Source organism: Natator depressus, chromosome 6 (assembly GCF_965152275.1).
Source record: "Natator depressus isolate rNatDep1 chromosome 6, rNatDep2.hap1, whole genome shotgun sequence".
In the NCBI taxonomy this organism is placed as follows: domain Eukaryota; kingdom Metazoa; phylum Chordata; order Testudines; family Cheloniidae; genus Natator; species Natator depressus.
Window position 1 is genome coordinate 18501740 of NC_134239.1, and position 15209 is coordinate 18516948.

At 49.9% G+C, this 15209-nt stretch overlaps 1 protein-coding gene across 1 annotated transcript in view; it reads right to left on the reverse strand.

Moving 5' to 3' along the window:
* LOC141988758 (NACHT, LRR and PYD domains-containing protein 12-like) overlaps window positions 1-15209 on the reverse strand; it is a 161599-nt gene that overhangs the window by 5479 nt on the left and 140911 nt on the right. The window contains exons 12-13 of the mRNA XM_074954692.1: window positions 6463-6633; window positions 1194-1361 (exon numbers count right to left, since the gene is read on the reverse strand). Coding sequence (XP_074810793.1) covers window positions 1194-1361; window positions 6463-6633 — 339 coding nt within the window. The remainder of the gene's footprint in view (window positions 1-1193; window positions 1362-6462; window positions 6634-15209) is intronic.

Sequence of the window (15209 nt, forward strand, 5' to 3'; positions counted from 1 at the left end):
CATGGGGCTCGAGCCACGAGTGCTGGCTTTCCCTGCTGGGGCGGGAAGCCCCGAACATTGGTGTCTTTTCCCACCAGTGGGCGAGTTGAACATGTGGCCCATGGGCCAGATGATAATGAGCAAAGGGCCAGATCCAGACCACAGTCTGTAGGTTCCCCACTCCTGGTTTATACCCTTACCTGAATACCTTTCAAGTTCTTTAATATGTATATCTGTCACTCATCAACCCTAACAAGTAGTATAGGTTCTATATGTGAGTGCGACTCATGAGGCATTAACTAGGTCAGTGGTTCTCAGACTATTCACAGTCCAGCCCTTGATTTCTCCAAGGAAATAAATGTGTGGGGTGGGGGGACACAGTCAAGACAGTGATCAGAAAGGGATAGACGTTCCTCTACATGATGGATGAGGACAGATTAAATGCAGTCTCCATCTGAGCAACCAGGGAGAGGCATGAATTTCTGTGTACACTGCAGATTGATTTTTAAACCTGATATCTCACACATGTTGGCAAAGGAGTAGAAGGGAGTTAGAAAGTCTAAAGACACTAAAAAAACACAATTAGATTTTTTTTAAAATCTCATGATTTCAGGGGTCTAACTCAGGATTTTTGATGTCTTCATGTTGGCAATACTGGATTGTTGTTGTTGTTGTTTTTTGTCTCAAAATAATTCTGCATCTGGGATTTGCTAAAAGCCACCAGAAGCTGCGCCAACTTCACACTCAGCGCTGATGAGGAGACTGAAGAAACTGGTTATAAGTCACCTCTGCACTGCCCTGATCCTGGGCCAAGTGGGGGCCAAAACGGCCTCTGGTCTAACACAGAGGAACCTCACGGCTGCCCTAAGGTACTCCAGATGCTGTGCCAGCCTAGGAGAGGTGGAGCACCGTGCACTCTGCCCTGGACATACACCTCCATGCTCCTCCACGCCCACTACATGGGGGCAGGGCGATCCGGTGATGGGTGGTACAGAGCTGGCTATACCTGCATTCTGCCACCAGAGGATTACCCTGAGTCATTGGGATTCTTGGTTTTCCCTTTAGGGCAGCTGCCCAGCTGCTGTCCCTGCTCAACAGGGGCCTGAGCCCACTGCGTGCACTGTAGGATGTTGTGATCCTTCCTGGTACCCTGAGTTTAACTCACAGCATCAGTGTTACCAGGCACAGACTAAAGGGAGCCGGCTGCTACTTACTGTAGTTTCTGTAGTTTGCAGTTCGGGTGTTTTAGCCTCTTACACAGCAGCCGCACTCCGGCCTCTCCCAGTTTACCCCACAGGTTCAGCTCTGTCAGGTTGTGGCTAGCTCTGAGAACAGGGGCGAGATCCCCGCAGCCAGCGGCTGTGATACCGCAGTACCCCAAGCTGCAGGAGAGAGAAAGGCAGAGAAGGGGGATCAATGAGTGAATGGGGCTCGTCACAGCTGGTCTGACAGGTGGCCCCACCCACCAACCCCTCTGTCTGACCAATCAGAATTGAGAATGAGCCAGAAATCCTGCTATAGACACTGTCCGAAGACCCACCTCTTGTCCAGTGAGAAATAAACAGTGGGTGGGACTTCCTGTCTCAACTCCACCGCTTGCCCTTTGCCCTTCACCAAGCAACAGCAAGAATAGGGAGAAGGGCCGAGACACCTCCAACCTCTGCCACTGACCAATGAGGAATAACGTTTGGGGAAAGACTCCTTCCTAAGCCCCGCCCCCTCACCCTTTCCATTGGCCAACCAGAATTCAGAAAGAGTAAAAAGTTGCCCTTTAAGTCCTGCCCACTCAGCTCCTGACCAATCAGGTTGGTCTTGCCACTGATCAGCCCCGGGATGGTGCGACCCAATCGGAGCAGCCCCATCGCTCCAGGGAGGCTGTAGGGTGAGCCCCCTCCCCAGGCAGCTGGGCCAGGCTCAGAGCCGGCGGAGCTGGGAGATCCTGACCCTCCGCGCCCCCGGCACTAGCTCTGCTGCTCCCTGCAGGACACAGACGTCTCCTGTCTCTGCCCCCAGCTCTGAGCCCCAGGCCTGGGGAGGGGAGGCAGCTGTGGGCCCAGCACTGGCAGCATCACACCCACCTTCCTCTGAGACCTGGGACCGAAGCCGGGGAGACAAAGAGAAGAAGATCCCCCTGGCAGGGGGTTTCCCAGGGTGTGGGGAGGGAAGAGCCCCTGAAAAGGGGGCAACTGTGTGACCCTGTTGGCAGGGTCTGTTCCAGAGTCTCTGGTGCGGTTATAGAAGCAGAAGTTTTGCTGGTTTCTGTAACCCCCCTGCAGAGCCTGGGCTCCTGATGGAGCTGCCAGCCAGCTGAGTGGGTAACGAGGGCAGCAGGTTATAACCATGTGCACTTCAAGGACCACCCGCAAGGATGGCTGTCTTTGTCCTCCTTCAAGGCTTCATAATGAGCCCCCTGCACACCCAAGCATGATCCCACTCCCATCTGCTAAATCTTGCACACATGTCGAGAAACCCCTTCCACCAGAGCTGTCACCTGCACGGCCTCCGTCATCACCTCATTTGCCTTAAAATATTCTTACTCTGCCCAATGGGAAGGTGTGTCGGGACCCCCGGGGTGCAACCTGTGACTGTGGGAACACTGTGCCCCCTTTACTCTCTATTCTGGGGTGTCTGTCACAATGCCTTACTGGTGGCAAGCAGCAAACCCCTGCAGGTGCTGTTACCACTCGGTACAACGGCATGTGGAGCCCCACACCCAGCTAGATTGTGTGAATGCTCCCAGAGCCACTCATGAATGACAGAGAAAGGCCTCAACCAAATCCCCCCAGCTCCACAAGCTGAACCTGAGGAATATACCGTCTTGCACTGCTCAAGACCCTTTCTTGAGAAATGGGAGTTTATTGATTGGAAATTAAATGGAAAGTGGACACACACCAGCCTTTGTAACCTGAGCAAATTTACGGAGCAGTTCAATCAAACTCCCTGGTAAGGATAAACATTTAACTAAGTTTATTGATTACAAAAGGTCGATTTTAAGTGAGTAGAAGTGATAGGCAAAAAGTCAGGGTTAGTTACCAAAGAAAACAAAACAAGTGCACAGTCTGAATCTTAAACCTGTAAGACACTAGGTGTATTTAGAGCAAGCAGTTGTCTCACCCCACTGGATGTTACGGTTCATAAAACACCGGGAGCTAGTGTCTGGGCACTTCCCAAACCCACAGCATATTTTAGTGACACCCATATAACACAATTCTCATAACTTTATATTAATTAGTTATATACAAATTTAGATGGAACAATGGGTTTCAGCAGATCATAACCTTTCCCGTGATATCTTACATGGCCTGCTTTATATGCAATATCACAATTACGTACAAATGATGAATAAGGGGGTTACAGGGTGCTCCCTCAGAGTGTAGAGTGTCACAGGACAGAAACCTCAACATTTGGGAGAGAAAAAGCCCCTGAATTTGTACAAGGGAGAGACGCCCCCATGCCTTGGGGAACACCCAGAGTCTGTAAGGGTTTGAGGAGACTCCAATATATTTTGGAGGCAGAAAAAGAGGAGCCTGCAATGGAGGGAGGGGAGAGATTCTAAGATTGAGTTGAAGAGGGGGAGAAAAACCCGAAGGCATATGTGGGAATCTGAGGGGATGAAGCCTAATTTGGGGAGGGGTAAAGAGAAGAGGGCATCCAAGTTGAAGCAAAAGAGAAGAACCCCACAAGATTTATAGGCTAAAAGAGAGAGAGAGAGAGAGGAAACCTGCGAAAGTGAGGAAAGAGTCCATCGTTACTGAGCTCAGAGGCAAGAATAACCTGATTTTTCTTTCTAACACAATGTTAAGTGTAAAATAAAGGGTTTTCAGTCCTGATTTAACTAAATCTGAATGGAAACTTAATCCTGGCACTGCTCATGTCCCTCCATACATTCTCCCATTGACTCAAGTTGATGCTGGGTGATACACAATGTGTAAAAAGAAAAGGAGTACTTGTGGCACCTTAGAGACTAAGAAATTTATTTGAGCATAAGCTTTCGTGAGCTACAGCTCACTTCATTTTCAAATCTGTGCTTCTGGTTCAAAAAATCTCAAAATGATTTCAAGTTGATCCCACCACTCTGCCAGCATGTCAAGGTTCCTTCCCCACTCTGAACTCTAGGGTACAGATGTGGGGACCTGCATGAAAACCTCCTAAGCTTACTTTTACTAGCTTAGGTTAAAACATCCCCAAGGTACAAACTATTTTACCTTTTGCCCTTGGACGTTCGCTGCCACCACCAAACATCTAACTGGTTTTATTTTATTAGGAAAGAGCCTGTTTGGAAATGTCTTTCCCCCCAAAATCCTCACCAAAACCTTTCACCCCCCTTCCTGGGGAAAGTATGATAAAAATCCTCACCAATTTGCATAGGTGACCACAGACCCAAACCCTTGGATCTTAAGAACAATGAAAAAGCATTCAGTTTCTAAAAAGAAGAATTTTAATAGAAGAAAAAGTAAAAAGAATCACCTTTGTAAAATCAGGAGCATCTGTTGACAAGCAATCATATCTATTTAGGGTCTTCTGGTTTCGATGCACTTCTATATTAACAATATGTAATTTGAGACACTAGAAAGTTATTCCAGTGCAGAACTCCAGATGAACACCATGAATGCTCTTATTAGTCTTATTGCATGGAATTTTGCCTTTGAAATGTCTGAAGACCTTCAAATATACTGGAAATGGCACCTGACATTTCAAAAATATTTGGGAGACGGCCACCCTCCACCTCCAGGCAACTCTACCTGGATTTTGTTTTGCCTCTTTATAGCTTTCAGATGTTTGTTTGTGTCTGGTCTGGTGAGCAGTCAGAGCTTTTTGAATTTTTCTGACACACTTCAACAGATCACGTGTATCATGGTCAGAAAATTCATCAGTAGCACTGGCCCTAATTTTTAAATGCTGATTGTTAAGGAGCCCTACTTAAAAAAGCACAACCATATAAAAGAGAGGCTGTGTCCAATCCAAAAAGCACATTTCTGAGACAAAAAACACAAGAGAATGACAACAGTTCTCTGCAGGAGAAAGGATGCTCTTGTAGTTAAAACCCTGGCTCTACCACAGACTCCCCCATGTGACTTTGTGCAAGTCAGTCTATTTTTATGGGTCTCAATTTTCCATCTGGAAAATGGGAATAATTATATTTCCTTCTCCCATCCTTTGTCTCTCTGGTCTGTTATAGCAGGGTGATGCTATAGTTAAGGTTTAGACCAGGCTTCTGTTTAAAATTCCACTCTTCTAACTGTTTTAAAATCCACACGGTTAGTCAGATTGCCTTGAAAGTTGGTGAGCCTAACGGGTGCTTGGGATTCTGTAAGTGTTCCAGACTGTTGTATGATTGACCAAGTTGTTCCCAAGATACAGTCTCAGGGGATAAAAAGCTTTTCTTAAAGGTGACAGATTTCAGCAGCATTTTGTGCTCACACGGTGTGTCTACCCTGCAGTTAGACACCAACTATTGGCCTGTGCCAGCTGATTTGGGCTCCACGGATCAGGATATGAGGCTGTTTAATTACAGTGTAGATTTCCAGGTTCTGGCTGCCAACTTAGGGTCTGGGATCCTCTGACCTCAAAAGTCCTAGAGCTCAGGCTCCAGCCCACGCCTGGAAAGCTACACTGAAATTAAACAGCCCTCGCAAGCCCAAGTCAGCTGACACAGGCCAGCCATCAGTTTTTAATTGCAGTGTGGACACACCCACAGATAGCAATCAAACCAGGGCTCAGATCATTGCGCCAGGATGCCTACCGCTCGAGAGTTCCTCCAACAGAGAGTCTGGCACCCTCTAGAGAAAATCAAATTAAAACTTTATGTGAATTTTTGCTTCTCTACATTACAATATCAGAAGCCTGTTAACACTCTTTGGCTAAACGCATTTCAGATTGGCTAATCTAGTTTATTACATTTCAGCTTTAAAATCTAATCGGCCCCCTGGCAAATTCATAAAACAGTTCCACATTTACAATTACAGCTGTGCATTGTGCTTGGCATTGTATGGTATTGGGCCAATGTCCTTTGCATAGAATTCTACCATGTTCAGCAATTTTACCTCTATTATTATTAATTAAATTGTAATGGGTTTCTTCTCCCCCAGTGGCTGGGCTACAGGGGGTTGTGGCGAGAGAGAGAGAGAGGCTGAGGGAATGCGAAATTGAAACAAAGTGTTCTTATGGTTGGTGGTGCTGCCCGTCTCCGCTCCGGGGGAAACAGGCACTGCTGTGTTAAGAGATGTTTCGATTTTAGGTATTGTGGTTTAGCCTCATTCCTTCCAATGATGTTACAAATCCCCCTGTAACAGAGGCAGACTGGAGCAATATGCCTGCTTCTTTTACTTCAGATTTCTGCCCGGGGTTGGATTTGGACTCACAGAGCCAGGGGTGGTACACAGATGCAGTTATTGTAACACATCCCCGGAGATATCCAGGTCCTGTGATGGGTGGTTTTCCAGATAGTAGCCTCTCTCTCTCTCTCTGCCGGCTGTTACTTACTCCAGTCTCTGCAGTTTGCAGTTCGGGTGTGCCAGGCCCTTACACAGCAGCCGCACTCCGGCATCTCCCAGATTATTACCACGCAGGTTCAGCTCTGTCAGGCTCTGGCTGGTTCTGAGAACAGGGGCGAGATCCCCGCAGCCAGCGGCTGTGACACCGCAGCTCCGCAAGCTACAGGAGAGAGAAAGACGGAGAAGGGGGATCATGATATGAATGGGGCTCGTCACAGCTGCTCAAACAGGTGGCCCCACCCACCATCCGCTCTGCCTGACCAATCAGCATCGAGAATGAGCCAGAAATCCTGCTACAGACTCTGTCCGAAGACCCACCTCTTGTCCAGTGAGAAACAACCAGTGGGTGGGACTTCCTGTCTAAACTCCACCCCTTGCCCTTTACCCTTCACCAAGCTACAGCAAGAATAGGGAGAATGGCCTAGACACTTCCAACCCCTGCCACGGACGAATGAGGAATAACCTTTTGGGAAAGACTCCTTCCTAAGCCCCGCCCCCTCACCCTTTCCATTGGCCAACCAGAATTCAGAAAGAGTAAAAAGTTGCCCTTTAAGTCCTGCCCACTCAGCTCCTGACCAATCAGGTTGGTCTTACCATTGATCAGCCCCAGGATGGTGCGACCCAATCAGAGCAGCCCCATCGTACAGGGCAGCTGTAGGGGGAGCCCCCTCCCCAGGCAGCTGGGCCAGGCTCAGAGCAGCAGGAGCTGGGAGATCCTGACCCTCCGCGATCCCGGCACAGACGTCTCCTGTCTCTGCCCCCAGCTCTGACCCTCAGGCCTGGGGCGGAGAGGCAGCTGCGATGCCCAGCACTGGCAGCATCACACCCACCTTCCTCTGAGACCAGGGATCATCAAAGCATGAAAGACAAAGAGAAGAAGATCCCCCTGGCAGGGAGTTCCCCAGGGTATGGGGAGGGAAGAGCCCCTGAAAGGAGGGTGACTGTGTGACGCTTTTTGCAGCGTCTGTTCCAGAGTCTCTGGTGAGGTTATAAAAGCAGATGTTTTGCTGGTTTCTGTAACCCCCCTGCAGAGTCTGGGCTCCTGATGGAGCTGCTAGCCAAGTGAAGTGGTAACCATGGCAGCAGGCTGGCTATGTCCATGTGCACTTCAAGGACCACCCCAAGTATAACTGTCTTTGTCCTCCTTCGAGGCCTCACAATGAGTGCCCTGCACACCCAAACATGATCCCACCCCCACCTGCTAAACCTTGCACACATGTTGAGAAACCCCTTCCACCAGAGCTGTCATCTGCACGGCCTCCTTCATCACCTCATTTGCCTTAAAATATTGTTACTCTGTCAAATGCGGAGGTCTGACGGGACCCCCGGGGTGCAACCTGTAACTGTGGGACCGCTGTATCCCCTTTACTCTCTATTTTGGGTGGTCTCTCACAATGCCAGACTGGTAGCAAGCAGCAAACCCCTCCAGGTGCTCTTACAACTCAGTACAACTGCGTGTGGAGCCTCATATCCAGCTAGATTCCGTGAATGCTCCCAGAGCCACGCATGAATCACAGAGAAAGGCCTCAACGAAATTCCCCCAGCTCCATGAGTTGAACTTTAGGAATATACCTTCTTGCACTGCTCAAGACCCTTTCTTGAGAAATGCAAGTTTATTGATTGGAAATTAAATGGAAAGTGGACATTCACCAGCCTTTGTAACCTGAGCAGATTTACGGAGCACTTCAATCAAACTCTCTGGTAAGGATAAACATTAAACTAAGCCCTGGTCTACACTAGGAGTTGTGGTCGAATTTAGCAGCATTAAATCGATTTAACCCTGCACCTGTCCACACGACGAAGCCTATTTTTCGACTTAAAGGGCTCTTAAAATCGATTTCCTTACTCCATCCCCGACAAGGGGATTAGTGCTGAAATCGGCCTTGCTGGCTCGAATTTGGGGTACTGTGGATGCAATTAGATGGTATTGGCCTCCAGGAACTATCCTAGAGTGCTGCATTGTGACCGCTCTGGACAGGACTCTCAACTCAGATGCACTGGCCAGGTAGACAGGAAAAGGCTCGCGAACTTTTGAATTTCAATTTCCTGTTTAGCCAGCATGGCAAACTGCAGGTGACCATCAGCAGAGGTGACCATGATGGAGTCCCAGAATCGCAAAAGAGCTCCAGCATGGACCGAACAGGAGGTACGGGATCTGATCGCTGTATGAGGAGAGGAATCCGTGCTATCAGAACTCCGTTCCAGTTTTCGAAATGCCAAAACGTTTGTCAAAATCTCCCAGGAGAATGACAGGACATGAGGACAGAGGCCATAACAGGGACCTGAAGCAATGCCGCGTGAAACTTAAGGAGCTGAGGCAAGCCTACCAAAAAACCAGAGAGGTGAATGGCCGCTCCGGGTCCGAGCCCCAAACATGCCACTTCTATGATGAGCTGCATGCCATTTTAGGGGGTTCAGCCACCACTACCCTAGCTGTGTTGTTTGACTCCTTCAATGGAGATGGAGGCAACATGAAAACAGGTTTTGGGGACGAGGAAGATGATGATGATGAGGTTGTAGATAGCTCACAGCAAGCAGAGAAACCGTTTTTCCCGACAGCCAGGAATGGTTTCGCACACGGACCTGGAGCCAGTACCCCCCGAACCCACCCAAGGCTGCCTCCCGGACCCGCCAGGCAGAGAAGGGACCTCTGGTAAGTGCAACTTTTAAAATACTATACACGGTTTAAAAGCAAGCATGTGTAATGATTCATTTGCCCTGGCATTCGTGGCTCTCCTGGATATACTCCCAAAGCCTTTGCAAAAGGTTTCTGGGGAGGGCAGCCTTATTCCATCCACCATGGTAGGACACTTTACCACTCCAGGCCAGTAGCACATACTCAGGAATCATTGTAGAACAAAGCATTGCAGTGTATGTTTGCTGGCGTTCAAACAACATCCATTCTTTATCTCTCTGTGTTATCCTCAGGAGAGTGATATCATTCATGGTCACCTGGTTGAAATATCATGCTTTTCTTAAGGGGACACTCAGAGGTGCCCGTTCCTGCTGGGCTGTTTGCCTGTGGCTGAACAGAAATGTTCCCTGCTGTTAGCCATGGGGAAGGGGGAGGGGCTAGCCACGCGCTGTGGGGAGGCAAAATGCGACCTTGTAACGAAAGCACATGTGCTATGTATGTAATGTTAACAGCAAGGTTTATCGTGAAAGAGTGTACCCATTGTTCTATAAAATGTGTCTTTTTAAATACCACTGTCCCTTTTTTTTCTCCACCAGCTGCATGTTTTAAGGATCACAGGATCTTCTCCTTCCCAGAGGCTAGAGAAGATTAGAAGGCGAAAAAAACGCACTCATGATGAAATGTTCTCTGAGCTCATGCTGTCCTCCCACACTGACAGAGCACAGACGAATGCATGGAGACAGACAATGTCAGAGTGCAGGAAAGCACAAAATGACTGGGAGGAGAGGTGGCAGGCTGAAGAGAGGGCTGAAGCTGACAGGTGGCGGCAGCGTGATGAGAGGAGGCAGGATTCAATGCTGACGCTGCTGGAGGATCAAACCAATATGCTCCAGCGTATGGTTGAGCTGCAGGAAAGGCAGCAGGAGCACAGACCGCCGCTACAACCCCTGTGTAACCAACCACCCTCTTCCCCAAGTTTCATAGCCTCCTCACCCAGATGCCCAAGAACGCGGTGGGGGGGCCTCTGGCCACCCAGCCACTCCACCCCAGAGGACTGCCCAAGCAACAGAAGGCTGGCATTCAATAAGTTTTAAAGTTTTAAACTTTTAAAGTTCTGTGTGGCCTTGTCCTTCCCTCCTCCACTACCCCTCCTGGGTTACCTTGGTAGTTATCCCCCTATTTGTGTAATGAATGAATAAAGAATGTATGAATGTGAAGCAACAATTACTTTATTGCCTCTGCAAGTGCTGATCGAAGGGAGGTGGGGAGGGTGGTTAGCTTACAGGGAAGTAGAGTGAACCAAGGGGCGGGGGGTTTCATCAAGGAGAAACAATCAGAACTTTCACACCGTAGCCTATCCAGTCATGAAACTGGTTTTCAAAGCTTCTCTGATGCGCACCGCACCCTCCTGTGCTCTTCTAACCTCCCTGGTGTCTGGCTGTGCGTAACCAGCAGCCAGGTGATTTGCCTCAACCTCCCACCCCGCCATAAATGTCTCCCCCTTACTCTCACAGATATTGTGGCGCACACAGCAAGCAGTAATAACAGTGGGAATATTGGTTTCGCCGAGGTCTAACCGAGTCAATAAACTGCGCCAGCGCGCTTTTAAATGTCCAAATGCACATTCTACCACCATTCTGCACTTGCTCAGCCTGTAGTTGAACAGCTCCTGACTACTGTCCAGGCTGCCTGTGTATGGCTTCATGAGCCATGGCATTAAGGGGATAGGCTGGGTCCCGAAGGATAACTATAGGCATTTCAACATCCCCAATGTTTATTTTCTGGTCTGGGAATAAAGTCCCTTCCTGCAGCTTTTGAAACAGACCAGAGTTCCTGAAGATGCGAGCGTCATGTACCTTTCCCGGCCATCCCACGTTGATGTTGGTGAAACGTCCCTTGTGATCCACCAGTGCTTGCAGCAATATTGAAAAGTACCCCTTGCGGTTTATGTACTCGCCGGCTTGGTGCTCCGGTGCCAAGATAGGGATATGGGTTCCGTCTATGGCCCCACCACAGTTAGGGAATCCCATTGCAGCAAAGCCATCCACTATGACCTGCACATTTCCCAGGGTCACTACCCTTGATAGCAGCAGATCTTTGATTGCGTTGGCTACTTGCATCACAGTAGCCCCCCCACAGTAGATTTGCCCACTCCAAATTGATTCCTGACTGACCGGTAGCTGTCTGGCGTTGCAAGCTTCCACAGGGCTATTGCCACTCGCTTCTCAACTGTGAGGGCTGCTCTCATCTTGGTATTCATGCGCTTCAGGGCAGAGGAAAGCAAGTCACAAAGTTCCATGAAAGTGCCCTTACGCATGCGAAAGTTTTGCAGCCACTGGGAATCGTCCCAGACCCGCAACACTATGAGGTCCCACCAATCTGTGCTTGTTTCCCGGGCCCAGAATCGGCGTTCCACGGCATGAACCTGCCCCATTAGCACCATGATGCCTGCATTGCCAGGGCCCATGCTTTGAGAGAAGTCTGTGTCCATGTCCTGATCACTCTCGTCACCGTGCTGACGTCGCCTACTCGCCCGGTTTCGCTTTGCCAGGTTCTGGTGCTGCATATACTGCTGGATAATGCGTGTGGTGTTTAATGTGCTCCTAAATTGCCAAAGTGATCTGAGCGGGCTCCATGCTTTCCGTGGTATGGCGTCTGCACAGAAAAAAGGCGCGGAACGATTGTCTGCCATTGCTCTGATGGAGGGAGGGGCAACTGACGACATGGCTTACAGGATTGGCTTACAAGGAATTAAAATCAACAAAGGGGGTGGCTTTACATCAAGGAGAAACAAAAACAACTGTCACACAGAATGGCCCCCTCAAGAATTGAACTCAAAACCCTGGGTTTAGCAGGCCAATACTCAACCTACTAAGCTATCCCTCCCTCTCGTATTTCGTGCCTGCTCGGCAGAAGATGGTGTCTGGGGAATGTGTTATTTTGGGGAAATGTAATCAAAGTACTTCTGTAAAAAAAATAATTACATGAATGCTTGCTGGCAGGGAGGGATATTTTACAGATGCAGAAGTGTGGAAATAAGGTTGAGAGGGATTTGGGGCTGCACTGCGGGGAGGGGGATAAATGGGGGTGGGTGGCAGAGGAGGTGAGGGAGCTGGAAGACTCAGGTGAGGGGGAAGGACACATGGCGTGAGTGGCAGGGTGTTTGGCGGAGCATAAAGAAACAGGTGCCTGTTAGCCCCACATTCTTCCCTTCTGTGTGTGCCAGGATCTGGGTGTCTGAGCCCCCTCCCTACCCCCCGCATGTGAGTCAGGTTTTGGAGGGGTTGCATTTCTAAGGGTATCTGAATCCCGCTACCTCCGTTTGTGTGCCAGGATCAGGGGAAGCCCCGCCCCTCTGGGTGGGTAGTTTAGAACTAGCATGCTCCGAGCAAACACCAAGCACACTGCTGAGACTGGGATGAGAAGCTGGGCACGGGTATGCTTCACCAGGCCAAATTAACCATTTTCTGGGCCTGGCATCAAACATATTTGTGAACCCCCATGGGGGCAGTGGGGCAGGGCATGGAGCAGGTGGCCCCATTCCCCACAGCACAGCCTCAGGGCACGGTTCACAAATCGGCAGCCACCAGACGTAAACTGACTGACCTGGCCCTGCACTGTCTGCGCACCTGTCCCCTGGAGGCAGACCTGAGCTGAGTCATATACACACCGCTGAGCATCCTCCTCACTCAGAGACCCCCCCACAGACCCCTATGCTCAGCGCCGCTCTGCTGAGACTCCCACACACACCCAATCCTAGCACCGCCCTTCCCAGAGACTCCCTAACAGACACCCCACAACTGCACAAAGCCCTGCACACCATCCCTGCCCACAGACTCCCCCAGTGCCCAGCACCCCTTCTCTGCCTCCCCACCACACTGCACAGTGCCCCACCAGACCCCCTATACCCAGTGCCCCAAAATACACAACCCTCCCCCAACCCCCACTGCCCAGAAACCCCATACACAGACCCCTCAGAAACCCACTCCCTTGAGTCCTGCCCCTCGGCTGCACTCACCGACCCCATTGGGAAATGACTGTGTCTACTGGACTGACCTGGCAGCATGGGTGGGGCTGGTAACGGGGCGGGGATCGCTCCAATCCCTCAGGGATGGTGTGATCATCCATGACGGATCGGGGCCTGCCCAGGCCAGGTTCCCTCAGGACCCACGTGGCTGGTGGGGTCCAGCCAAGCCCCCCCCCCGTGCTGCTCCCCTGCCCACTGGCCGAGACTGACTCAGCCTTTGCACTGGTCCCAGGTGGCTCGTGCCAAGGATGGTGGGTGGGTCCCCACATGTCCCAGGCAGCAGTATTTGGAGCCAGAACCGCACTCGGGCGTGGGGCAGACCCCTGGAACATGACCCCCACAAGCTCACCCTGCCCAGGTACACCCACTGGCCCCATGGACACCATCCTTGCCCAGCCCACATGGCAGAGTCCAGCTTCTGACCGGCGACTGGGACCTGCTGGCTGGGAGCTGCTCATAGAACAAGGCCTGGGTGCTGGACTTCTCCAGCGATAGGGACCAGACCCAGTCGTGTGGATGGGTTAGATAGGTCCATAATGGGCCCCTTCCCAGTGTGGGTCTGGCGCCATTGTAAACCCAGTACTGTGCTTGACCCATATGAGGAATTGTCTAGCACTGGGGAGGGAGGGAGACTCACTGACATGAATGGTGCAATTCATACATCTCAGAGCCATAGAATCATAGAATCATAGAATATCAGGGTTGGAAGGGACCTCAGGAGCTCATCTAGTCCAACCCCCTGCTCAAAGCAGGACCAACACCAACTAAATCATCCCAGCCAGGGCTTTGTCAAGCCTGACCTTAAAAACTTCTAAGGAAGGAGATTCCACCACCTCCCTAGGTAACGCATTCCAGTGTTTCACCACCCTCCTAGTGAAAAAGTTTTTCCTAATATCCAACCTAGACCTCCCCCACTGCAACTTGAGACCATTACTCCTTGTTCATTGTTTCAGGCTGCGTTCATCTCCGTGGGGAGAACATCTCATTGAGATTAATGGGGTGCTTAACACATCTCTGAGTCTGAAGTTCCACCCTAGGCAGAAATCTCAGAATGAAATTTAAATATTTGGGAAAAATCTCCCTCTGTTGAGGTTTTATTGTTTATTTTGGAGAAATGTCACCTGAGCAGAGAAGGATATTCAGAAGGGTCTGACACTGTTGTTGAAAAGAAAACAAATGATACACGTGACTGCTCACGGGGGAGAGGATTGATTAAGGATGCAAGAGCAGGTAGCAATACGGGAAGGGGAGTCTGAGTCTGCAGCAAAGGATGGGGGTGTTATGGGGCGGGGGACACATGGGAACAAGTGGTGGGGGGGAGATGCTTTGGTGAGCTCAGATAAGAGAGAGGGGTAGGGATTAGGGGGAGTGGAGAAGTAGGAGGGGTTTGAGAATGTTGTAGCCCAGTTGGCCAGCTTACCTCTATTATATTCACTGCTTTGCTTTATGTTCTGCTTTATTATATACAGCAGTAGAGCAAGGAACCTACAGGCTCGTATCCTGTAAGACACTGGCTTCAGCAGTTAGCATGGGGCTTGAGGCCTACGACCTCTGGCACAGATAAACTCAGGTAACTCATAAATTTTGGGAAACTAGAAGTAGAGTGTAGGGGGGAATTTTGTCCACAATGAGATTAGCCAACCACAGAACATGAACTAAGACCAGCTTCTGGAGGTTTTGGATGGGAGATCTGACTGCAAGAGTGCCAAGGCAATGAATTGACGTATATGATAATGGGGTGAAATCATGAATATACTAACCTGTAGAAGAAGGACATCTGAACATTGATAAGGTGAGGTGGAAATACAAATAAGGAAAAGGGGAGAAACCCCTACTGAATAGGCATTAGACACGGTAAATGTCAGTGTAACATATTATAAAAGTGGCATCCCAGCCTGTGGTCGGGTGGAAGAGAGAGAGAGATGTAGCCCTTAGGAGGGGCCAGAATGATGGCCTCTGGTGAAGATGAGGAAGATGACTGTGATGAAGAAGATAATGGCTAACATTTCACGTTGTCCTGCAAGGATGGTGTGAGTAGGGATGTTCTGATGTACCTTCTGTAGTATCTCTATCT